Genomic DNA, 25,320 nt, shown 5'->3' on the forward strand with positions numbered 1-25,320 from the left:
AGCACTGTACAGGATATTAATGCATGGGAGACCTCCCGAAATATAAATGTAAATAGAGCTTGGTGGACTTGTCATGTGGAACGGATGAACTTTATTTTCAGATGCAACACTCGAGCAAATAAATTGAAATTACCCTCCATGCTTCGCATCCTTCATCTTGGCTATTGTTGTATATCTGATGGAGCATTGTCGGATTGCCTGAGAGAAATGGTAACTCTTGAGGAACTATACCTATCAGGCATCATGACAATAACCACACTTCCACCAATACAAGTCTTAGAATCTCTACAGAGCCTCCGAGTAGTAGAGATAGAACAATGTTGGTATCTAAGATCACTTGGTGGTCTGCATGCAATCCCTCATCTCCAGTGCTTTTTGATAGTCGGTTGTTGGTGTGTTGACATGTTTAGAAAGTCATTGCAACAATTGGACAAGTTCAAGCAATTTGTTCCAACAGTCACTGACAATTCACCGCTGCCCCCCACTCTGCTGTCCCTTACAATTATATCTTGTGTAGTTCCTCAGGCTATTTTAAACAACAATTTTCCATTCCTCCAGGATGTTGAAATTAAAAATTGCAACTTGCAAGGATTCTTATCAATTCGGCAGCTAACCTCACTTAAATCATTGGTGCTTAATAACTGTCGCGGTCTTAGAGTCATTCAGGGCTTAGAATCTCGTCCTTTTATTAATGAGCTTGAGCTACTTCAACTTCCAAATCTTTCTGTAGAATCTGTTCTGGAGTCTTGGCAAGGTTGCCGACAACAATTATCTATCAGTAGCTTGGAGATGTTAAACAAACTTTTATCATCCCAAGATTTTTTTGCTCCGCGAGTTTTGTGTATAGAATATTGCGAAGAAAAAGAAATTTCATTTGAGAAATCTGATCACCTTCAATCTATCAAGACTCTTGCATTTTTGAATTGCAAAACACAGTACCTACCAATAACTTTGAGTGGCTTCTCAACGCTCGAGTATATAGAATTCGATGGCTGTCCCAAAATATCAAGGTTGCCAGAACTGCCAGGATCAGTCCAAACGATTACAATAAGTGGTTGTCCAGTGTTAAGGGAAAGGTGTCAACCAAATGGTGTAGACTGGCACAAGATTCAATGCATACCAGATAGAGTGATTGAATGATTTCACACGGGCTCCAACCTTTGTCCCCTTCTTGCAATAGGTAATAGCTCTTTTTCTCTCTGTTTTCCGTTTTTTTCCTTTTTATTTGTTTTCATTTTTCTCTATTCTTTGCATGATATTTGACTAAACATCATTGCATTTACATAACTTTTTCAGAAATAACATTAAATCTTTGGAAAAATTCTCAAAGGATGACCTGTTCAGCAATAACATTAGAATTAGGTAGGTACTCGATCGGAGTTTTTTACAGCTAAATTTCTTATTCGAGCATGCTTTTGTTTACTTGTTATGAATAAATCAAAGTGCACGAGGTTTTAGTGTGAGTCCTAAATGTAAAGACACTAATTTAACTCAAAATTATTTAATATAATCTATTTGGCTCTCCTTTTTTCTTATGCTTTCATTACATTAATGTTTTATGAATATGACAAATTTAATTTATATAGTATATACAATGGCAAAAACCAAGAAAACACAGAGGCAGTACCAATGCCGATGCAAATGCTGAAGAGGGGTCGCCTCAGAAAAAAGTGAAGTTACCCTTCAAAGCATTTTTTTTTTTAAATTCTGCCAATATGACATTCAGTCCTGTGTACACCTGTATACATCTTGTTTGGTTTAATCCTTCTAAGCATGTATATGGCTCTGGCCAGTGGCGGAACCAGAAATGATCGATAGGGGGGGGCCTAACTAGTTTCTCAGGATATCAGTTTTAGTTTCATGTTACAAGAATTTATGTTTACAATTTTTCAAATGACCATTATTCCTACATCAAAAGGTCAGAAATACTTTTCAAATAACTATACATATCTGCCAATTATTCCGAGATTTTTAGACAATGAATCATTAGAATGAAACATCTAAATTCTCACAAATATTTGATCTCAACTGAGCGTCTGAGCCCAACCACCAAAATAATTTTCATTAGCAGGAAACATCATAAGCTGTCAAACAATAGGCGCCAGGAAGAGAGAAAAGGAGTCCACGTTCTCAAAACCAAAGTTCATGGGCTTTTCCATTTGGATAAGGAGGCACAGATAGCCAATGAGAAGGTGCTCCGTATATTAAAGGGGGGGGGGGGGCGGTTTTTTTTATTTATTAAAAGGCCTCTGTAAATTTTCTGGGCCAAGGCCCAGGCTGGCCTAGGCCTTTGGTTCCGCCCCTGGCTCTGGCACATTTCCTTTTGGATAAAATTTGAACAGGTTATTAGCGTCCTTACCTGTTAAGAAATAAGAGAATTGTGTCAAAAATTCATCATAGGCTTATTTCGGAAGGAATTTAGCTAGCATCCAAAATATAGCTGCTAGAACTTAATTATATACCTAGCTTAAATGTTGTAATTAGACATGTACAAAATCTAGCATGTAACGAAAGTAACAAATGGCTACAATAGATTTGGACTACAAATATCCATGTAATGCTCATGTAATAGATCATAACAAATCAATAAAAGTTCATTCTTCATTTCTCAAACTTTAACATTATTTTTCTTTTGATGCACTGGCAATGAGCGATTTGGTAGCCCTAGTGAAATATAACCCCAAATTAATGTTGCCAATAGTTTCAGTTGTTTTTTATCTGATTTTGTTCTTACCAAGAGTTTGATTTTCTTTTCCTCTTAGATGTTGACCAGAAAAGGAATTCTTCTTCCAACGGCTAAATGCTCTTTCTAACGGCTCTTGAGCCTTATATCCATTATAATAGAACTTTGGTATGTATTGTAAACTTCTGAGAAATTACATAATCAATGCAAATTTAATTTCTTTCAATTTCATCACAATTTCAAACAGTTATCTTCCTCATTTCTTCCTTCAGTTTTACTTAATTTATATCGGCTTTTGAGAAATTTGTGTGGGGCCTCGGTAATATTTTTGTTTTGTGTTTTAACTAGCACAAGACAAAGAGGCAGCCTCAAGGAACTCCAATAGTGATTCAAGGTATTTGCAATCCATTTTCTCGATTTTCTTATTAATCTGATTAAATTTTTAAGTTGTATTTTTCTCTGGTTGCTTACTCTTGCTGTCCCAGAAGGAGAGAGCAGGAGGAATTCGAGTTTTTTTTTTTTTTATTTAATGGGGATGAAAAAGAAAACAACAGTCATGTCCCCACCCCACAGGAGACATTGGAACCAACGGATAAAAAATTTAAACTGCCACACCTATATGAACCGATCGTCCTCAAGCTGGTCGACCCGATTTGAAATTTAGTTGTCCTACAAGGTTATTTACTAAAATATCTCTGAGTATCAAACAACAAAATAATTAGTCAAAGCATCTCAGAAGATCTGCTTATCTCCCTTTTTATTGTAGTTCTTTGTATAGACTGACTGTTTCTAATTTTTTTTTGTCATTTATGTTATAGGGAATACGAACAAGACACCAGTTAAAATTAAAATTCAAGAGTGAGGATGAGAGACACCCAACACATGTGCGTGATGCCATTATTCATCACCTCATTGGTTAACTCTTATTCTCTTTTATAACATGGATTTCTCCAATTCTCAAGCTTGTTTGACTGTTCATCATAGGATGGTATTGAAGTGATCCAAGAATTTCATCAAATATAAACCAAAATGCTGACTGTATTTTTTTCGATGTAGATAAATTACAATTTGAGAAGGTGGTTATAGAGATTTTGGAGATCCAAGTAGATAAAGTTGCACCAGAAGAATCAGAGTCCTCGCCTCACTCTCAGGTGAATCTAATTCTCTAAAACTTGCTTTTCAATCGTATAATATTTGTGGCACCATATGCACATGATCTCTGATCGTGTGTGTTGGAACTACAAGCTGACACGTGTAGTTGGTGCCACACCAGATCTAGAGGAGTAAATCAAGGAAGTGGATCAGGCCAAATATTTCTTGAAGATGAATCAAGACATGTATGCGCCCTCTAATGAATTGGTTGATTTCTTATTATTGGATGGTGTTTAATTTCTACCAAAAATTGTTAGCTGGAGAATCTTTTCTGATTTTGGATGCGTACAGGATGTGCTACCTCTAGTGGGGCACATAAGCTCTCTTCTCTAAGAAAAAAAAAATAAGAGAGAAAGAGAGAATTTTTCTGTGTTGTGTGAGTTGTAACTGAATTTCTTTGAGATGAAATAAAATATTGGGTGGGTGGGTGTGTACCGTGGAGTGCGCTATAGGCGATACCACGTTAAAATCTCTGTGTTCGCTTGATCACTTTTTCTGTGATGCTGTTATGAATTTTGTCAGTGTGCATTGTTTCATATTAACATAAGGATGCTCACTCGAGAATGAAAGAAGAAAGAGATGAAACAGAAGAAAGTTTCAAAACCTCCCGTAGTGATTTGGATAATGCTGGGAAGCATGACTTTGTGTCAATTGTCAAATGATGATTTGTATGAAGTTTATAATTGGGACAACCAAGAGATGGAGCAAGAACAATTTGTGTTTTCAAACTCATTTCTGAAGGCTAAATAAGAATCAGGTTGCATCAGTTTTTGTTGGAAATAATACATTTGGGTACACTCAGTGGCGTAACCAGGAATGATCGATAGGAGGGGCCTAACTAGTTTCTCAGAAAAAAAAAATTATCTGCTACATACAGTGGCCTAATTATTTCATTATGATTGAAAATTTCTTACATTTGTTTATTTATACCAATTACACAAAGATTGTTTAGTTATTTTCTAATAAAAATGACAATGAAGTAGATTTAATATGAAAAATGAAACTATAAAGAAAGCAACATATTTTGTTATATCGTGGTACCTAGCTATTTTTCAGAATAAAAACATTCAGCAATTTCAATCAAAAACTAGCACAATTTCATATTGCAATCCTTATGATGTGACTTTTTAATCAAACTCTAATTTCAGGATAATTACCACAAAGTCATCTCTTGAATCAGGCAGTTATTTAAAACTGAAAATTGCTAAATTATTACCTTTCTGAATCTTGATCACGTGAAGAGAAGGGCATCAATTTTCGCTTGAGATCGAGAGAGAGATCGCATATTCGCATTTGCCGTTTGCCGTTTGGGATGGTTCGCATATTTGCGTATTTGTGTTTTCCAGATATTGCGTTTGCCGCTTGAGAGAGATCACGTTTTCCTCCTTTGCCTTAAGGCCTACGTTTGATTTAGCAAACCAACATGTTCCTTGAATTGGACCTACGTTTTTCTCCTCTACCTTAAGGCCTGCTTAGAGAGGCCTTCGGTGCTAAAGGGGGTGCCCAGCTTTTCTTTTGATTAAAAAGACTCTGTAAAAATTTTGTGCCAAGGGGGGGCCAGGGCCCGGGCTGGCCCAGGCCTTGGTTCCGCCCCTGGGTACACTTAGCATAATCCAGACTCTGTATTTTTGCAAATTATACCCTGAGCTATTTTCTTTGCTTTCCTTTTCTTTTCTGATAAACAAACTGGTTCGTGTACTGTTGCTCTTTTTCTTTTCCATTAAAGCAACTGGCAAACAGCTAGTTACTTAGGCTAATAGATCCATTAATTATATTCTTTTATTTTTATTTTTAGCATTATGTCGTTATCCTTAAAGGCTAGTAAAGCCTTATATGATGTATCTATAGCTGTGATGTATATATGTATTGTAAATTTATGATCAATACATCAATAAAACAATCAATTTAATTATCTCGCTAGCTGTTTTTAATAGTTTTTCCATTCACACCTAAACAAAGTTCTATTTGCCGATGCCTCCTCTTGTACTCTCTGTGTTTGGCCGATAACATGCATGTTATCTCTGAGCATAATGTGCTGTGTTCTTTCTATCTTACCATCTCTCAAATAACTGGCCAAACAGGTTAAGTCTGATACTAATGTATATGAGAGCCTGATATGGAGGCTCATAGCAACCTCATGAATTATCAACGATTTGGATCTTATGTACCTATTTTTTTTTCCTCAATGTTGAGTGTATTTAAGTCTAGTTGTCTTGGATTGGCTTAGGAATGTTAATATATTCTATTAATTCATATAGAGGACGTTTGGTTCTCACTATTAATCAATTCCAGGAAATAGAAGAATTTCACGGAATGTAACAGTTCAAATTTTTCCATGTGCGGATCTCAACGAATTTTTCTTTTCATGCGTGAATCTCCACAAAGATCAACAGATGGGATCATAATAACATGTTCCTGTTATTCCTTTGGAATAACAACAGATTTATTTCCCTTGCGGAGAGGCTGTGCTTTATATGCATTGATGAGGAAAAAGGTCGATAATACCACTGAAAGCATTGATGAACCAAGTCCACTCAAAACACCCGAAAGAAAAACACCACTAAGAAAAATTTCTGATGATTCTCCCTCCACATCAAATTACAATAACAATGAGACAGTATTCATGAGGGTAAAAAGTGACTTTTCGATTGGTATTACACCAAATAGAAAAATGGTGCTCAGGAGGAGAACCAACAAACTGCTCTATTGGTATTACACCAAATGTTCCTAAGAACACAAATAATTCTAAAAAGAGACCAGCAACGGCAAGCCCCAAAGTGGAAAGAAAAAAAATCAAATTGTGAAATTTGTGAGTATAGATCCTCTTATATTCTAAAATTATTCTAAAATTATTGTATCCTCCCGAAAGTTGAAAAAAAAAATTCTAAAATTATTGGCCTCCTTGTATTCTATCTGGTGGTCAAAGCATGGAGTCCGGATCCTCTTAAAAGTAACTCAAATTGTGAGTTTAGATCCGGACCGTCTAATCAGAATCTGGGTCAACTTGGTCTGATGAGGTGGAATGCACGGGGTCCTTTTAATATTCATGCTAAATCAAATCAGACAGTTTGGATCTAAACTCAAAATTTGTGAGAGTTAATGTTTTAAATACAGTTTTAGTGCAATATCTGAATTTTCATGCAAACTTATTTATGCAGATTTTAAAATAAAGAACATACAACAAACAACAGCCAATTCAGAAAATATTTTAGTCCAATAAACAGCACTGAGAGCATTAAAAACAATTGTAAATGCGTAGAATTAATTGGGCTGCGGCGCAGCACTAGATGGCTATTTATTGGGTAGAATTAGCTTCAGCACTAGAAGCGCCGCAGCAGCCCATTTATTGCCAAGCATTTACACGTACCTCCATTTATTGGGCTGCATTGGAGTCCAACAACAACAGCCCATTTAGCAGTCTCATCACTAGAAGCACCGCTCCATCCGGTTTGGAACTCCACATTTACCAAAACGCTGGAGCTATATATGTTGTATGGACACGGGTAAGGGTATCGTATCGGATATGATACGGATACGATGATACGCTAATTTTTAAATATCTTGGATACAATACGGCTACTATATAGATTTTATTTTAATTATTTTATTAATTTAACACTGTATTATAAATGAAATATAAAAAATCAATGCAAGTATAAGCTAAATGCAAAGCTAGTAGCTTAAGATAACAAGTGTAAGGAGAACTAGCCTTTGGTCTAGTGACAAAGGCACATGGTTTCTATATGAGAGGTCATGGATTCGAAATCCGGCTTGACTTCCAACTTTTACTCAAAAGAAAAAAAGATAACAAGTGTAAGATAGTGTAATGGGTAAGTGATATGGTGCTTATGCATTAGATCCTGGGTTCGAATCTTTGGTTCGCCGAAAAAAAAAATTTTGCATTGCGCGGTTCACAGGACCCAGTCCATGCGTGGTGCACAGTGTCCGTTTCAATCAGTATATGAGCCGTATTGGCCCATATCAGTCCGTATCGGAACCGTATTAGATAATTAGAGATACGCCACGTCATTCAATACGCCAGCTGACATATCTAGTACGTATTGAGTCCCGTATCCGATACGCACCCGATACAGATACGGAGCCCAATTGAAAGTATCTGAGTAACTTAGCGCTGGAGTGATAAAAGAATTCAGGAGGTATAATGAGTTCTGGATATTTTTGAATATGCGGACTCAAATAATGAGTCTGGTAATGAATTTTAAATTTTTTAAATCCGTTTTTAGCTAATTAGACTTTATATGTGATCCACATAGATATTTTTAATGTAGTAGCAGGCTATTTACGTTTATTAGATTGGTCCTATGTTACAACACTTGTGAGAACTAAATGCAAATAAATTGGTAGACACAATAAGAAACATGACAAGGGACATAAATTATTAGATTGGTCCAAATTACAACACCGCATTTTATAACACAGAGAACTAAATGAAAATGATGCCTTGCTTTAATCCATCTCCTCTGAAAAAAAAAATTGTTGACTCTGAAATAGACATATTGGCAAAAGGGGGAATTTCATATATATTCCTCAAAAGTTTTAATATTATATATTTATCTCTCTAAAATCAATAAATACATATTCTTTTACCGAGAAGAAGGAAACATAGAAACGTGACCAAAACATGGCATACACTTTTAGAAAAAGACAGGAACTAGCCTTTGAAGGAAAAATAGAAGGGTAAAAAGAGAACAAATAAAAAGTTAATGTTATATATACTGAATTGGATAATTATGTGAGTTTGTACCGTTTTTAAGGATAAATATGTAATTATTGATTTTAGAGGGATAAGTATTAAATATTGAAACTTCTAAGGAATTTACATGGAAATTTCTCCTTGGAAAAATTATAATTTAAGTAATCTTCAGGCAATAAGTTAAAGTTTGGTAGTGTAGGGACCACCATATATATGCATCAGCAGAGAAATAGACTAATGTGATCCTTAATTTGTAATCTTTCAAAATTGAAATATTAAAAAAAACCTAAATGAATCGGTTGGCTGACCAAAAAATATAAATAAAGAACGAATTGGTTCGCAGTTACACCCAAAGTTGATCCTTAATTTGAAATCTGTGAACAGAGTAAAAATTAAATTTTCAGACAAATAAGATTATTTGTTTATTTTAATTTCAGAAATGGTAATAACAAAATTCACTAGTAAACTCTTCCAATCACAAGTAACAGTAATTGTAACAAGCCCTATAAGCGCCTCCTCAACAGAAAAGAAAAGAGAGAACCATTTATTTCCCTTGCCAACAATCCTCTTATGATAATTCAGATAACACATTGTTATGTAAAACCCAAGAGAAGGGAAATGAAACGTACCTTTTCTTGGGTTATGTTTGGAATTTCGTTTTTTTCATGGATAAAATTAAAAATAGTTATCAAGAGGCCATTACAAATCCGGTTTGATGTAAAGCCATGAAAAAAGAAATAAAAGTCCTAAAAAAAATAAAACTTGAATAATTATATAGAAAATCATACATAAATATAAAAATTTGAACAAAATGAAACCTCCCTCCTATATATTAATTGACCCATATGTGCTAAACGGAGCCCGAATACATAATAAGGTGAAACAAATTTATATACGAATACATGTTTGTAACTTTTTTCAAAAGTTGACAAAAGAAGTATATTTGAAAAAAAAAAAAAAAACTTGGTCCATATATGTAAATGCATGCTACATCGTGAAATAATGTGGGCTTAATGCGCCGCTGATTGCAGCCCTTGTAAGTGGTATTGGTTTCAACAGTTGATTGAATACCGTATCTTGAAGTATTCTGGTTTCTTAATAAAATATATAGGTGAATTTCACAGTTGGTGCTTCATATACTCTTTGCACAACAAGTGACTATTAGAAAAACAGAGATAATTAAGTAATTAAGCAGTTGCTACTTTCATATACAATTCTTATTTTTTTACAATTTATGTTAATAAAACCCAAGAGAAGGGACTTTTTCTCTACATAAAGGTGTGACTATCTGCCAAAACACAGTATCCAGTATCCACCGTATATATTTCCAAGACCAAATAAATCTGCTGTGATTTCATAGAATTGCAGACTCCTGCAATTCCAGATTCCATGTTTTAGAATGCACGAATCTCACGAATAATGTTTTTTTATGTCTGGATCTCAAAACAGATGAAGGAGTGAATATGGAGTCGCAGGGTCCTGTGATTTTTTGGAATTGCAGCAGATTTATTTCCTTAAATGCATGCGCTCTGGTAAAAACACAAAATCTACATACGCAGCTGCTAGCGTCAGACAACCATACATTGTTAGATTGATTCAAGTCGTTCATTGTCTTCATTCCCTTTTTTTTCTCTTTTTAAATTGTTCTTAGGCCTATTCAAAGTCGTCGATGTCAATGTCCTTGTCTACATATATAAAATATACAGCTAGCTAATCTTTGATAATGCACAAAGTTATCAGTAAACTTCTCCCTTTCTCTCTCCAATTTCTGAAATCAGAAAAAAGTTGAATCCACACAGACGCACTTTCTTTCAGTAGATGGCAGGAGCAATAGCATTGACCGGGATTGGGTGGGTCGTGTCCCCTGTCGTGAAAGATCTCGTCAACAAGAGCATCTCCTACCTAGGAAGCGACATTGCCAAAGGCCTCGAAGATTTGGAGACTGTTCTCCTGCCGCAGTTCGAGCTAACCATCGAAGCAGCACAACACAGCCCCCATAACGCCAAGCTCACCAGGTGGCTGGCCCGTCTGAAGAATGCTTACTTTGACTCCGAGGCTATTCTCCACGAGCTTGAGTACAAGCATCTCAAACGCAAGGCCAAAGGAAAGGACAAGAAGCTATTGGTACTGTTGGCCTATTCATGACCTTTTGTTATTTTGTTTTATATTATATATTTAGTGGAAGGGTGAAATAGTAATTGAGGAGAAGAAGAGTAGCAAAAATTTTCATATTACAAATGATGACTCATCTATTTATAGGCTACATGATGTCTTTTAAATATCCTAGAATATAAATAACATTAATCATGACACAAGTATTAAGTGCATAAATTACACAATCCAACATAGCCCTAGAAATCATAAACATTTAATCTTTCTAGAAAACTCAAAATACATTAACTCAAACATTTGACTAATTGATCAATTTAATTAATTTACTATTTTCTAAACTAAAACATTAATTTCAACACTCCCCCTTAGTTTTAGTTTATTACCCCAATACCTTCAAAAATCTTGCTCAACACAATTTCTTAGTTTCTTCATTTGTCTTGTACTTTTGCACCAAACCATCTGGATTCGTCTCTGTCTTGTAAATCCACTTCAACCCAGCCACATCCTTTTCTTTTGGTTTTTCAATTAATTCCCAAGTTTCATTTCTCTTGATTTTTTTTCTCTCTTCTTCCCTTACATTTACCCACACCTCCTCTTTGACCACTTGCTCAAAACATTCCCGTTTAAAAAAATTTCATACTATATTGATATTTTCAACTCTCTTACATATTACAAATGATTACTCACTTATTTATAGGCTATATGATGCCTTTTAGATATCCTAGAACATAAATAACATTAATCATGACACAAGTATCAAGTGCATAAATTGCACATTCCAACATAGTCCTAGCTAGAAACCATAAACATTTAATCTATTTGGAAAACTCAAAATACATTAACTTAAACATTTGACTAATTGATCAATTTAATTAGTTTACTATTTCTCAAACTAAAATATTAATTTCAACACTCCCCGTTAATGTTTTAGTTTGTTATCCCAATATTTTCAAAAATCTTCCTCAACACAATTTCTTAATTTCTTCATTTGCCTGGTACTTTTGCACCAAACCATCTGGATTCATCTTTGTCTTGTAAATCCACTTCAACCCGACCACATTTCTTTTGGTTTTTCAGTTAATTCCCAAGTTTCATTTCTCTTGATTTTTTTATCTCTTATTCCATTGCATTTACCCACACCTCCTCTTTGACCTCTTGCTCAAAGCATTCCGATTTAACAACACGTAAATATCATGTAATCTTCTAAATCTTACTAGAGTTGAGTTTGGAGGAGATGAACTTGCCCCGACATTTGTCATAGGAGATTGTGATTGCTCTCTTTCTTCTATTTCTTCTTCTTCATGGCTACTTTCATGTTGAACACTTGACTCCTTTTGTAGTTTATCTTGAATCGGAAAAAAAAATACATTATTCACATTTTTTTTCTTTCCAATTTCACTTATCTTTCTCATTGAAAATTATATCCCGACTTAAAATCACCTTATTTCTTTTCAAACAAAATAGTCTATAGCCTTTTGATTTTGTGCTATAACCCACACACACACAATTCTCACATTTATCTTCAAGCTTGTGCCTCATCTCTTTCGAGACTATACACATAGAAAATGAAGCAAAAACCTTTAAGTGATTCCTCGATGGCTTTCTACCACCAGACCACACTTCAAATGGTGTTTTGTTCTCAACCGCTTTTGTTGGACACCGGTTTAACAAGTAAATCACTATATATATCGCCTTTGCCCAAAATGTCATCGGTAAGCCCTTCTTATTCATCATGCATGGTCCTCGCCATTTCTACAATCATTTTATTCTTCCTTTCAGCAACTTCATTTTGTTCCGGTGTAAAACAGACCGCCAACTGTCTTTCTAGGCCGATATCCTCACAAAAAATTTCAAACTCCTTGGAATTGTATTGACAACCTCTATCACTTCTTAACTTATTAATTAATCGGTCACTTTGTCTTTCATCCATAGTTTGTAACTTTTTAAAAACTGAAAATGCCTCAAATTTTTATCTCAAAAAAGTAAATCCAACACATTCTATGGAAATATCATCAATGAAAGTAATAAACTACCTATTTTCACCATGTGAGGTTGTTTTCATAGGACCGCATATATCAGTATGAATAAGATCCAACGATTTCTTTACTCTTCATGCCTTCTCTTTTGAAAATGATTCTCGGTGAATTTTACCGAGAGCGTAAGCTTCACATATATAACCCTTCTCTTCTATTGTGGCAACCCGTACACCATATTCTTTTTGTGAAACAATTTTGAACTCTCAAAATTTTAATGACCAAACCTCTTATGCCACAACCAAGACAAGTCTTCTACATCAACTTTCAAAGCAACACTTTTTTGGATTTGAGTTTAAGTGGAAAGTTTTTATTTTTCTCCATTTTCACTACCACCACCAATTCTCTTTTTTTTTTCCTCAACTTTGTCATAATTTTTTCACAATTAAACCACATACCCATGCTCAATCAATTACCCAACACTTAGTAAATTTTGTGTCAAGTCTGGAACAAGCAACACATCATGTCTATAATTCAATGATAGTTTATTTGTTGGAATCCGCGAAAGACATAAATTATAGACATGATCTCAACCCGCATTTGTGCATTGGGATTGATCATCCCCTAACTTATTTATTGGTGGGTGATCGGTGAAGGAACGATTTCATAATACAAAAAAACCATCGTTTAACTTTTGTCGGTTTAATATGAATGATGTGAAGCCCGTGTCTACCCCCCCTTGCCACCAAATTAAGATTGTTGAGGGAAGATTAGGAGAAGAATGTCATGAGTTCCATATTCTAGTGCAGTTGGGAGTATCATGTATTTGATTGTTTGCACTTAAAATTTTACCTTTCTTTTATGCAACGACAATTGTGCCTTTACCCTTCGACTTCACAACTGCACCTTTACTCATTGTAATTTGAATAGTGGTGGTTGTATCAAGTTTGCAAAATAGTGACTCATCTCTGGTAATGTGATTATTACACCTGCTATCAACATACCACGCATCTTCTTTTTCAACTACTGATTGGCATGCATAAAATGTGCTTTCAACACCTTTTTCCTTCTCCGTATAATTTGCATTCTCTTTATTTTGCAACCTACAATTTTTCTCAACATGGCCAAACTTCTTGCAATAGTAATATTGAGTTATTCCAACAATTATTTTCTATATGACCTGATTTCTTACAATAATTGCAAGTTTGAGTTTCTCCATTTCTACCACCATGGTTAATGTATCCCCTTTGGTCACATTTTGGTTAGATGACTCTTTTTAATTAACCTTTGATTGAAATGCACTTTCAAGAGAAGAATCACTACGTCTATTTAATCTTTGTGCATGCATCTCAAGAGAACCCATCAAGTCTTGGATGCTGAGGGTAGAGAGGTATTTGGTTTCTTCAATAATGACTGCAATATTGTTGTACTTGGGAGAGAGGCTAATTAAAAGTATCTCACACATCGATTTATTGGTTAAGTATTCACTCAATTTTTTTAATTTGATTCACCATCTCAATCACCTTAGAAAAATACTATATTAAAGTTTCTTTCTCCTTCACTTGTAAATTCTGAAAATATCTTTTAAGTGTTAAAAAGTTTTATGTCTCTAACCTTTTCGGTACCTAGAAACTCGTTTTGCAAAATCTGTCATGCTCATTTCAAACATGTCGCGCTGATTATTGTTGGAAAAATCATGTCAGTGATGGCTTGTTGAATCGAATAAAGAGCTTCACATCTTTCTTCTTATCCTCCTTATTCTCACCCGAGTCTCAACCTTTTATTTTCCCTTCTTATCTTTTTTTCTTGATGACCTTCTTCCACTACCCCCATAAATCTTGTGAGATCAAGAGAGTCTTCATCTTTATACTCCAGTAGTCATAACTCTCGCCATCAAAGACGAGTTGCGCACCTTGTGGTCCCCATGGACCACCTTGCATAGCCATCGCTAGGGGTGGCAAAAAAGCTCGTAGCTCGTGGCTTGATCGTCACTCGCACTTGACTTGCTCGCTAACAGCTTGTTTGTTACTGGACTGAGCTGTTAACGAGCCAGCTCGCCACTAGCTCGATCCAGAATTAACGAGTTCAAGCTGGGGCCTAGCTTGCTAGCCAACTCACAGCTAGCTCGGCTAGGCATCAATTTGTCAATTTGTATGAATTTGTGTGTATTTTATATTGTCTAACTCAGTCCAGCTCAGTTTAGCTCGATCCAAAAGGTTTGTAGAATTTATTTTCTTCTTAAAACAAGATCCAGTCAAACCCAGCGAGCCAGCTCGTTAGCTTGCGAGCTAACTCGGTCTGGCTTGTCATGATTTCAAGATGAGATTTTAGCTCGGATGCCCTAGGTCCAGCTCACTTGGCTGTAGCTCGGTCCAAAATTAACAAGCTGAGCTAGGGCCCATCGCCCTCTCAACTTTTTTTTATCATACTTTTATAAGAGAAACCTCACTTGAACTCTCACACAACTTATGCTCTGATACCACTTATGTTGGCCTATTCATGGCCTTTTTGTTTTGTTTTATATTTTATATTTAGTGGAAGAAAGAAATTATAAGAAGAAGAAGAAGAGTAGTAGAAAATTTTCATACTATATTGATATTTTCCAACTCTCTTGCATATTACAAATGATACCTATTTATAGTCTACATGATGCCTTTTAGATATCCTAGAACATAAATAACATTAATCATGACACAATTATCAAATACAAGAATTGCACATTCCAACATGACCCTAGAAACCATGAACATTTAATATATTTAGAAAACCCAAAATATATTAACTCAAACATTTGACTAATTGACCAATTAATTAGTTTATTATTTCTCAAACTAAAACATTAATTTCAACAGATACGTCTCTCCTCTAAACCCATTATCAAACCTCTTGCAAAATTCGCCGCCCAGGTGGCAAAAAAGGCTTCTCTGTTATCTTCTCAAAAGAGAGAGTTGTTGAATCGACTGAACAAGCTCAAGGAAATTGCAGCAGAAGCCAAGGATTTGCGTGATTTACTGGGAAACAATTCCGTAATAGTTGGTAATAACCGTCCTATCACCACTTTTCTCCTTGCTCACAAAGTTTTTGGTCGTGATGGAGAACGTGACCATATAATTAAATTTCTGTTGGATGATGGAGATCGTTACTCGGTTATTGCAATAACCGGCATGGGTGGAGCTGGCAAGACTACACTTGCACAGTATATTTATAATGATCCAAGGGTAAAGAAACACTTTCCTAACAAAATTTGGATCTGCATATCCCAAAACTTAGATATCACTGAGTGCACAAAGCAAATGATTGAGTGTGTCTCAGGAGGGGAATGCCCTCATATACACAATTTACACAATTTAAGTGTCCTACAAAACAAACTCCTAGAAATATTACCTGAATCTGACAATATCATGCTCGTACTAGATGATGTTTGGTATGATAAAAAAATAGGAAAAGATGAATGGGATGAGCTCTTAAAACCATTTGCTATTCGAGGAGCAAAATGTAAAATTCTGGTAACTAGTCGCTCATTATGTTCGTTTCCTAATGCATTACAACCTAGCAAACCTACTGAGTTGAGAGATTTAGCACTTGATGATTTCATATCACTTTTGAGATATCATTCAATTGATCGTTTGCAAATCAATAATTCCCAATTAGAGAATGATTTGAGTGATATTGTGGACCATATTGCCAAAAAAATGAGTAGATCGCCTTTGGCAGCAAAAGTTGTTGGTAACCAGCTGCATAAACAGCCAGATATCTCGTTTTGGCGAGCTACTCTAGAAAATGTCAACTTGAGCGACACTAGAGAGATTTTGATGTGGAGCTTTCATCACTTCGATGTGCAATTACAACGATGCTTCTTATTTTGTAGTGTTTTTCCCAAAGGTAGAAGATTTGATAATGAGCTGTGTTATTATTGGGTGGCACTTGATTTTATCCAGCCCTCAGATAATAATAGAAATGTTGAAGATATATGTTTGGAATACTTTGAAATAATGATAGCGAACTCTATTTTTCACCCGGTGGATGAAACTCATAAATGGTATACCATGCATGATCTCTTTCACGATCTTGCAGAAAAGCTCTCTGTTGGAGATTGTTTTAGGGTAACAAATGCTGAGAGAGAAATACCCTCAACTGTGCAGCATGTACATCTCAAAGTTAACAATGAAATTCTGAAAGAGAAACTATCTAGTATATGTAATTTAAGTAACTTGCGTACCCTTATCTTGGGTAATCCATTTCTTGACGATATTAGTGAAATATTTCCCAAGATATCAACAGAAAAATTTAGAAACTTGAGGGTATTAGAAGTATGCTCCAGGGGCTATAAAACACTACCAAGAGTTCTAGGAGGTTTTAGGAGCTTACGGTTGCTAGATATATGCATGAGTTCAATTGAGGTGTTGCCAGATTCAATATTGCAACTCTATCATCTCCAGTTTCTACTTTTACCCTCATGTGTAAAGACTCTTCCAACAAAATTGTGTAACTTGATCAAGTTGCGACACATTGAGCTGTATGGCAGTGATGATAATAAGGTCAATACCTTACCTCCAGTACCTTACCTGGGAAAATTAACTTCACTCCACAGTTTGGATGAATTCCATGTGAGAAAAGAGGAAGGATACAAGCTACAACAACTGGGATGTTTGAAGGAGATTGGTGGCTCTCTAAAAATAGTAAATCTGGAGAATGTTAGAGATAAAGAAGAAGCTATTCAGGCGAGGCTAATTGAAAAACCCAAACTTAAAAAGCTGGAGTTGGTGTGGACTGAGTCAGCTGAAATTAATGACTATGAAAGAGAGGTTATTGAGGCCCTACAACCTCCAACAAACCTGGAGTGGCTTAGTATTGATGGTTATAGGGGATCAACATATCCAACCTGGTTGCAGGAAGGTTTCTTCATAGAGAATGCAAAAGGTGTCAGATTTTACAATTGTAATGCTCTGCCAATTCTTCCCCCAAATTTTCATCAATACCGTCATTGCTCTGAAATCGTTCTTGAAAATTTAGGGGCTTTGAGAGAATTACCTACTTTTCCAGAATGCCTTGCTACGTTATCAATCATTAAATGTCCATGTTTGATTTTAGTATGTGAGAATGAGTTGCGAGTAAATGAAAACCAGAGCATATTGGAAAGTGGATTTCTGAAATTTTCTCTTGATCGTGATACACATACACTTGATCATGAACTTAAAAGCTTTAAGCAAATGATCTCAGTAGAAAACTATGGAGAAGAGCTTCAAATTTTGGAAAGCACTGTACAGGATAATGCATGGGAGCACTCCCCAAATATAAATGTAAATAGAGCTTGGTGGACTTATCATGTGGAACGGATGAACTTTATTTTCAGATTCAACACACGAGCAAATAAATTGAAATTACCCTCCATGCTTCTCATCCTTCATCTTGGCTATTGTTGTATATCTGATGGAGCATTGTCAGATTGCCTGAGAGAAATGGTAACTCTTGAGGAATTATACCTATCGGGCATCATGACAATAACCACACTTCCACCAATACAAGTCTTAGAATCTCTACAGAGCCTCCGAGTAGTAGAGATAAAACACTGTTGGTATCTAAGATCACTCGGTGGTCTGCATGCAATCCCTCATCTCCAGCACTTTTGGGTAGAGAGTTGTTGGTGTGTTGACATGTTTAGAAAGTCATTGCAACAATTGGACAAGTTCAATCAAGTTGTTCCAATAGTTAGTGACAATTCACCGCTGCCCCCCACTCTGCAGTCCCTTAAAATTATATCTTGTGTAGTTCCTCAGGCTATTTTAAACAGCAATTTTCCATTCCTCCAGGATGTTGAAATTGTTAATTGCAACTTGCAAGGATTCTTATCAATTCGGCAGCTAATTTCACTTAAATCATTGGAGCTTTGGAACTGTCACGGTCTTAGAGCCATTCAGGGCTTAGAATCTCGTCCTTCTATTAATAAGCTTCTGCTACTTCGACTTCCAAATCTTACTGTAGAATCTGTTCTGGAGTCTTGGCAAGGTTGCCGACAACTACTATCTATCAGTAGCTTGGCGATGTTGAACAAACTTTTATCATCCCAAGATTTTTTTGCTCCGCGAGTTTTGTGTATAGAATATTGCGAAGAAAAAGAAATTTCATTTGAGAAATCTGATCACCTTCAATCTATCAAGACTCTTGCATTTTTGAATTGCAAAACACAGTACCTACCAATAACTTTGAGTGGCTTCTCAACGCTCGAGTATATAGAATTCGATGGCTGTCCCAAAATATCAAGGTTGCCAGAACTGCCAGGATCAGTCCAAAGGATTACAATAAGTGGTTCTCCAGTGTTAAGGGAAAGGTGTCAACCAAATGGTGTAGACTGGCACAAGATTCAATGCATACAAGATACAGTGATTGAATGATTTCAGAAGGGCTCCAACCTTTGTCCCCTTCTTGCAATAGGTATAGCTCTTTTTCTCTCTGTTTTATTTATTTCTTTCTTTCTTTTTGCTCTTTTTTTTAGTTTTTTTTCCTTTTTATTTGTTTTCATTTTTCTCTATTCTTTGCATGAAATTTGACTAAACATCATTGCATTTACATAACTTTTTCAGGAATAACATTAAATCTTTGGAAAAATTCTCAAAGGATGACCTGTTCAGCTATAACATTAGAATTAGGTAGGTACTCGATCGGAGTTTTTTACTGCTAAATTTCTTATTCGAGCATGCTTTTGTTTACTTGTTATGAATAAATCAAAGTGCACGAGGTTTTAGTTTGAGTCCTAATGTAAAGACTAAAGACACTAATTTAACTCAAAATTATTTAATATAATCTATTTGGCTCTCCTTTTTTCTTATGCTTTCATTACATTAATGTTTTATGAATATGACAAATTTAATTTATACAGTATATACAATGGCAAAAAACAAGAAAAAAACAGAGGCAGTACTGATGCCGGTGCAAATGCTGATGCAAATGCCTCAGAAAAAAGTGAATCTACCTCATCAAATCCGGCAAAGTAGAAGGAAAGGTATATTACTATATTTTCATTATTTATGAATTGGGTACCAGTATCACATTATTTTTAAATTCTGCCAGCATCACATTCAGTCCTGTGTACACCTGTATACATCTTGTTTGGTTTAATCCTTCTAAGCATGTATATGACTCTGGCACTTTCTTTTTGGCTAAAATTTGAACAGGTTATTAGCGTCGTTACCTGTTGAGAAATAAGATAATTGTGTCAAAAAATCATCATAGGCTTATTTAGGAAAGAATTTAGCTAGCATCCAAAATATAGCTGTTATAACTTAATTATATACCTAGCTTAATCGTTGTAATTAGACATATACAAAATCTAGCATTTTACGAAAGCAACAAACAGCCACAATAGAATTGGACTATAAATATCCAAGTAATGTTCATGTAATAGATCATAACAAATCAATAAAAGTTCATTAATTCTTCATTTCTCAAATCTTAACAGTATTTTTCTTTCGATGCACTGGCCATGAGCGATTTGGTAGCCCTAGTGAAATATAACCCCAAATGTTGCCAATAGTTATAGTTGTTTATTTATCTGATTTTGTTCTTACCAAGAGTTTGATTTTCTTTTTCTCTTAGATGTTGACCAGAAAAGGAATGCTTCTTCCAATGGCTAAATGTTCTTTCTAACAGCTCTTGAGCCTTATATCCATTATAATAGAAAGTTGGTATGTATTGTAAACTTATGTGAAATTATATAATCAATGCAAATCAATTTCATCATAATTTCAAGTAGTTCTCTTCCTCATTTCTCCCTTCAGTTTTACTTAATTTATATAGGCTTTTGAGAAATTTGTGTGGGTCCTCGATTATATTTTTGTTTTGTATTTTAACCAGCACAAGACAAAGAGGCGGCCTCAAGGAACTCCAATGGTGATTCAAGGTATTTGCAATCCATTTTCTCGATTTTCTAATTAATCTGATTAAATTTTTAAGTCATATTTTTCTCTGGTTGCTTACTCTTGCTGTCCCAGAAGGAGAGAGCAGGAGGAATTCGAGTTTTTTTTTTTTATTTATTTGACGGGGATGAAGAAGAAAACAGCAGTCATGTCCCCAACCCACAGGAGACGTTGAAACCGACCGATAAATAATTTAAACTGCCACACCTATATGAACCGATCGTCCTCAAGCTGGTCGACCCGATTTGAAATTTAGTTGTCCTACAAGATTATTTACTAAAATATCTCTGAGTATTAAACAATAAAATAATTAGTCAAAGCATCTCAGAAGATCTGCTTATCTCCCTTTTTATTGCTAGTTCTTTGTATAGATTGACTGTTTCTATTTTTTTTGTCATTTATGTTATAGGGGATACGAAAAAGACACCAGTTAAAAATTAGAATTCAAGAGTGAGGATGAGAGACACCCAACACGTGTGTGTGATGCCATCATTCATCACCTCATTGGTTAACTCTTATTCTTTTTTATAACATAGATTAATTTCTCCAATTCTCAAACTTGTTTGACTGTTCATCATAGGATATTATTGAAGTGATACAAGAATTTCATAAAATATAAACCAAAGTGCTGACTGTATTTTTTTCGATGTAGAATTGTAGATAAATCACAATTTGAGAAGGTTGTTATAGAGATTTTGGAGATCCAAGTAGATAAAGTTGCACCAGAAGAATCAGAGTCCTCGTCTCACTCTCAGGTGAATCTCTAATTCTCTAAAACTTGCTTTTCAATCGTATAATATTTGTGACACCATATGCACATGATCTCTGATACAGGTGTGTTGGAACTACAAACTGACACGTGTAGTTGGTGCCACACCAGATCTAGAGGAGTAAATCAAGGAAGTGGATCAGGCCAAATATTTCTTGAAGATGAATCAAGACATGTATGCACCCTCTAATGAATTGGTTGATTTCTCTATTATTGGATGGTGTTTAATTTCTACCAAAAATAGTTAGCTGGAGAATCTTTTCTGATTTTGTATGTGTACAGGATGTGCAACCTCTAATGGGGCATATAAGCTCTCTTTCTCTAAGAAACAAAAATAAGAGAGAAAGAGAGAATTTTTCTGTGTTATGTGAGTTGTAACTGAATTTCTTTGAGATGAAATAAAATATTGGGTGGGTGGGTGTGTGTGTACCGTGGAGTGCGCTATAGGTGATACCACGTTAAAATCTCTGTGTTCGCTTGATCAATTTTTCTGTGATGCTGTTATAACTTTTGTCAGTGTGCATTGTTTCATATTAACATAAGGCTGCTCACTCGAGAATGAAAGAAGAAAGAGACGAAACAGAAGAAAGTTTCAAAACCTCCCATAGTGATTTGGATAATTCTGGGAAGCATAACTTTGTGTCAATTGTCAAATGATGATTTGTATGAAGTTTTTAATTGGGACAACCAAGAGATGGAGCAAGCACAATTTGTGTTTTCAAACTCATTTCAGAACGCTAAATAAGAATCGGGTTGCATCAGTTTTTGATGGAAATGATACATTCGGGTACACTTAGCATAATCCAGACTGTGTATTTTTGCAAATTATACCCTTGGCTATTTTCTTTGCCTTCCTTTTCTTTTCTGGTAAACAAACTGGGTCGTGTACCATTGCCTTCCTTTTCTTTTCCATTAAAGCAACTGGCAAACAGTTAGTTACTTAGGCTAATAGATCCATTAATTATATTCTTTTATTTTTATTTTTAGCATTATGTCATTATCGTTAAAGGCTAGTAAAGCCTTATATGATGTATCTATAGCTGTGATGTATATATGTATTGTAAATTTATGATCAATACATCAATAAAACAATCAATTTAATTATCTCGCTAGCTGTTTTTAATAGTTTTTCCATTCACACCTAAACAAAGTTCTATTTTCTGATGCCGCCTCTTGTACTCTCTGTGTTTGGCCGATAACATGTTATCTAATGTGCTGTGTTCTTTCTATCTTACCCTCTCTCAAATAACTGGCCAAACAGGTTAAGTCTGATACTAATGTACATAGAATTACACACAAAGGATTGCACAAAAGGGATATATGTCCTGAAGAGGGATCCGGTAAGATATTATTCTCACATAAATACATGAGGAGTCACCAAAAAGTGCACGTAGATGAGCGGCCGTTAGAGTACCCTTGGAAAGGTTGCGAGATGAGGTTCAAGTGGATGTGGACCCGCACCAAGCATATAAGAGAAAGACTGGCCATTCGGCAAAGAAGTAAAATTAGTAGTAGTAGTAGTAGTGTTGTTGTTAGTGAGAGTTTATGTAAATCGAGTATAATAGATTCTCTGTAGGATTTGGAGCTTGGTTTTGTTTTGTTGAAATTTAGTATCCTTGTCAAACTTAAAATGGATCTTGTTTGCCATGTAGGAACAGCAAACTTAGTTCCTTTGGAAAGGAACTTGTTTTAAAGTACTAGAAAAGAACTGAATGTTGATGTATTATCAGATGTTTTCCAACTCCAATTTATTCGTCTCTACCAGTCACATTGTTAAAATTTGTCAGGACTCACGACTCATGAAGCATTTTGTTTGTTTTTTGCTGCTTGTTCCTTTTTTTTTTTTTTTCCTTAATGTCTGTTTTGTTTTTGTTTAAATATTTGTAATTATTCATTCTATTAACTGAGAGAATCGCATTTCTTTCAAATCAAAGTAACAAAATTAAAGCTAGCTCTGACTAATTAATTAATATAAGCTTGCTCTGACTAATTGACCAAAAAATCAAAATATTATATGAGTCGAAATTACTGACTGGATATAAATGTGTTGCTAATAATGTTCAGTAATTAATTAGTTGTTGGAACTAAAATTATAATCCGAGTTGGAATTACTAATTGATGTACACTAATTGCGTGAGTTTAGACATTAATTAATAGAAGTACCCTTGGGTTGCGTGAGTTTAGACATTAAAATAGGCCACTTATAATACAATAAACAAAACATGGTCCGGTTTCCGGAGTTCAATAGCTAGTCCCACAAGGAAAACCATACATAAAGTATTGGGCCGGTTTTTTTATTAATAGAAATAAAATAAATAAAATATTTAAAAACAACACTACTTTTGAGTTTTTGCGAAAACTAAGTAGATCGGGCCCTGTAAACCCGTCCCACCGGACGGGTCCAATTGACCCGTCCCGGTTAATCTGATTAGCCTTTACCCATAATCACGGAAAAAAAAAAAAAATTCCCGGACGGGTTTAAGCATCCCGTCTCGAGCCTGAAAAAAAAAAAATTTCCAGACCGGGTTTAAGCAGTCCGTCCCGTCCCGTAAAAAAAAAAAAAAAAAAAATTCCAGGCCGGGTTTAAGCAGCCCGTCCCCCACTTGTTTACTTCACGCTGTTCTTTCTCTTTTGACCTTCTTTGCTTTCGCCGGTTCATTGACAATACAGGTAGATGGGTCCTGGGACACAACAAACAATGCAGGGATTGGGATGGTTATCTTTGATGGGCAAGGAAACTTAGAAAGGGCACAAGGCAGCCATTTAATTGCACATGATGCATTGCAAGTGGAGGCAGTGGCGTTGAATCAGATCCTTGAACAGATAAAGAACAGGGGATACACAAGTCAGGAATGTACTTACCAGGTGATATCGGACTCCAAGATCCTGGTGAAGGTCATCTCCAACAAATCGCTGGATATGGTTCCCTCTTGGCGAAACCAAGTAAATGTCAAACACGCAGGGAGGAACTATGTGAATTGGGCAAGAATCAGGAGATTTAATTTTAATGGACAACCGAGTTCAAGATTCATGGAAGAGCTCGGCTTGCAAGATTCATGGAGGTATGACTACTGGTACGAGATCGGAGCATTAGGAGGCGATACCAGGGCAAAATACGGAGTTACTGGTAAGAAGGAAGCTCGTCAGAGAGTTTAAAGGAAAGTTACAAGGAACCCCTCCATCTGTTTTAGTTTTACGGGAAAGGAATGTCGGATGGGACGGGCTAAGAGGACCCGTCCAGGGATTTTTTTTTTTTTTTTTTTTTACGGAGCGGGACGGGACGCTTAAACCCGTCCAGGATTTTTTTTTTTTTTCTTTCGAGATGTTGGTTAAGGCTTAATGATGATTAATCGGGACGGGTTGTGTAGTCCCGTCCGGCGGGACGAGTTTACAAAACCCGATCTACCTAGTTTTCGCAAAAATTTTAAAGTAGTGTTCTTTTTAAATATTTTTTTTATTTTATTTCTATTAATAAAAAATTCGGAAGTATTGGGTATATATAACATCAACTATCCTTTATGATAAACTTGAATTCTAGTTGGGCTTCATTATAAAAATTTATTATTTTAGGCTGATATAATATATGAGGAGGGATTCAATTATACTCTTTTTTTATGACACCAGATTATACTTTATGTTTACAAAGTCCAAACAGTCGATCCAAACCATTCAACTTGATGGATATGTTAAAATGTGCTTGCAAATCAAATTTTTCATTTTTCTGAATTTTTTTACTATTTATTAAGATGGGTACAAAAATTCAACGGTCTCCAGATTATACCTTATGTTTACAAAGTCCAAACAGTCGATCCAAACCGTTCAACTTGATGGATATGTTAAAATGTGCTTGCAAATCAAATTTTTCATTTTTCTGAATTTTTTTACTATTTATTAAGATGGGTACAAAAATTCAACGGTCTGAATATAGCAATTTTGTTAAATACTTAATAAATAGCAAACAAATTTCAAAAAATGTAAAATTTGATCTGCAAGCACATTTTAAC

The 25,320-nt window shown here is 35.3% G+C and overlaps 2 protein-coding genes and 3 long non-coding RNA genes across 8 annotated transcripts; all 5 read left to right on the forward strand.

Moving 5' to 3' along the window:
- The first annotated feature begins 41 nt into the window (after positions 1-41).
- Positions 42-1,682, forward strand: LOC144561746 (uncharacterized). Of its 2 annotated transcripts, none has more exons than XM_078310840.1 (2): positions 42-1,180; positions 1,587-1,682. In XM_078310840.1, the coding sequence occupies exon 1, from the start codon at positions 85-87 to the stop codon at positions 1,138-1,140; it is 1,056 nt and encodes a 351-aa protein (XP_078166966.1). In that variant the 5' UTR covers positions 42-84; the 3' UTR covers positions 1,141-1,180; positions 1,587-1,682. The 2 variants fall into 2 exon arrangements, with proteins under 2 accessions (XP_078166966.1, XP_078166973.1); XM_078310847.1 differs by lacking the exon at positions 1,587-1,682 and adding an exon at positions 1,297-1,465.
- A 1,092-nt stretch (positions 1,683-2,774) lies between these two features.
- Positions 2,775-4,046, forward strand: LOC144561784 (uncharacterized). Of its 2 annotated transcripts, XR_013513921.1 has the most exons (5): positions 2,775-2,851; positions 3,032-3,359; positions 3,502-3,598; positions 3,740-3,834; positions 3,929-4,046. It is a non-coding gene; the product is annotated as an uncharacterized LOC144561784 (long non-coding RNA). The 2 variants fall into 2 exon arrangements; XR_013513920.1 differs by having other exon boundaries at positions 3,502-3,834.
- Positions 4,047-10,231: 6,185 nt separating this feature from the next.
- LOC144561690 (disease resistance protein RGA2-like) lies at positions 10,232-19,362 on the forward strand. The gene is made up of 3 exons (XM_078310744.1): positions 10,232-10,673; positions 15,487-19,066; positions 19,216-19,362. The coding sequence occupies exons 1-2, from the start codon at positions 10,368-10,370 to the stop codon at positions 19,024-19,026; spliced, it is 3,846 nt and encodes a 1,281-aa protein (XP_078166870.1). The 5' UTR covers positions 10,232-10,367; the 3' UTR covers positions 19,027-19,066; positions 19,216-19,362.
- Positions 19,363-20,231: 869 nt separating this feature from the next.
- Positions 20,232-20,838, forward strand: LOC144561801 (uncharacterized). The gene is made up of 3 exons (XR_013513925.1): positions 20,232-20,316; positions 20,486-20,531; positions 20,623-20,838. It is a non-coding gene; the product is annotated as an uncharacterized LOC144561801 (long non-coding RNA).
- A 115-nt stretch (positions 20,839-20,953) lies between these two features.
- LOC144561794 (uncharacterized) lies at positions 20,954-21,996 on the forward strand. Of its 2 annotated transcripts, none has more exons than XR_013513922.1 (3): positions 20,954-21,054; positions 21,208-21,302; positions 21,413-21,726. It is a non-coding gene; the product is annotated as an uncharacterized LOC144561794 (long non-coding RNA). The 2 variants fall into 2 exon arrangements; XR_013513923.1 differs by lacking the exon at positions 21,413-21,726 and adding an exon at positions 21,860-21,996 and having other exon boundaries at positions 20,958-21,054.
- Positions 21,997-25,320: the final 3,324 nt, after the last annotated feature.

Source organism: Carex rostrata, chromosome 1, assembly GCF_964058835.1.
Source record: "Carex rostrata chromosome 1, lpCarRost1.2, whole genome shotgun sequence".
In the NCBI taxonomy this organism is placed as follows: domain Eukaryota; kingdom Viridiplantae; phylum Streptophyta; class Magnoliopsida; order Poales; family Cyperaceae; genus Carex; species Carex rostrata.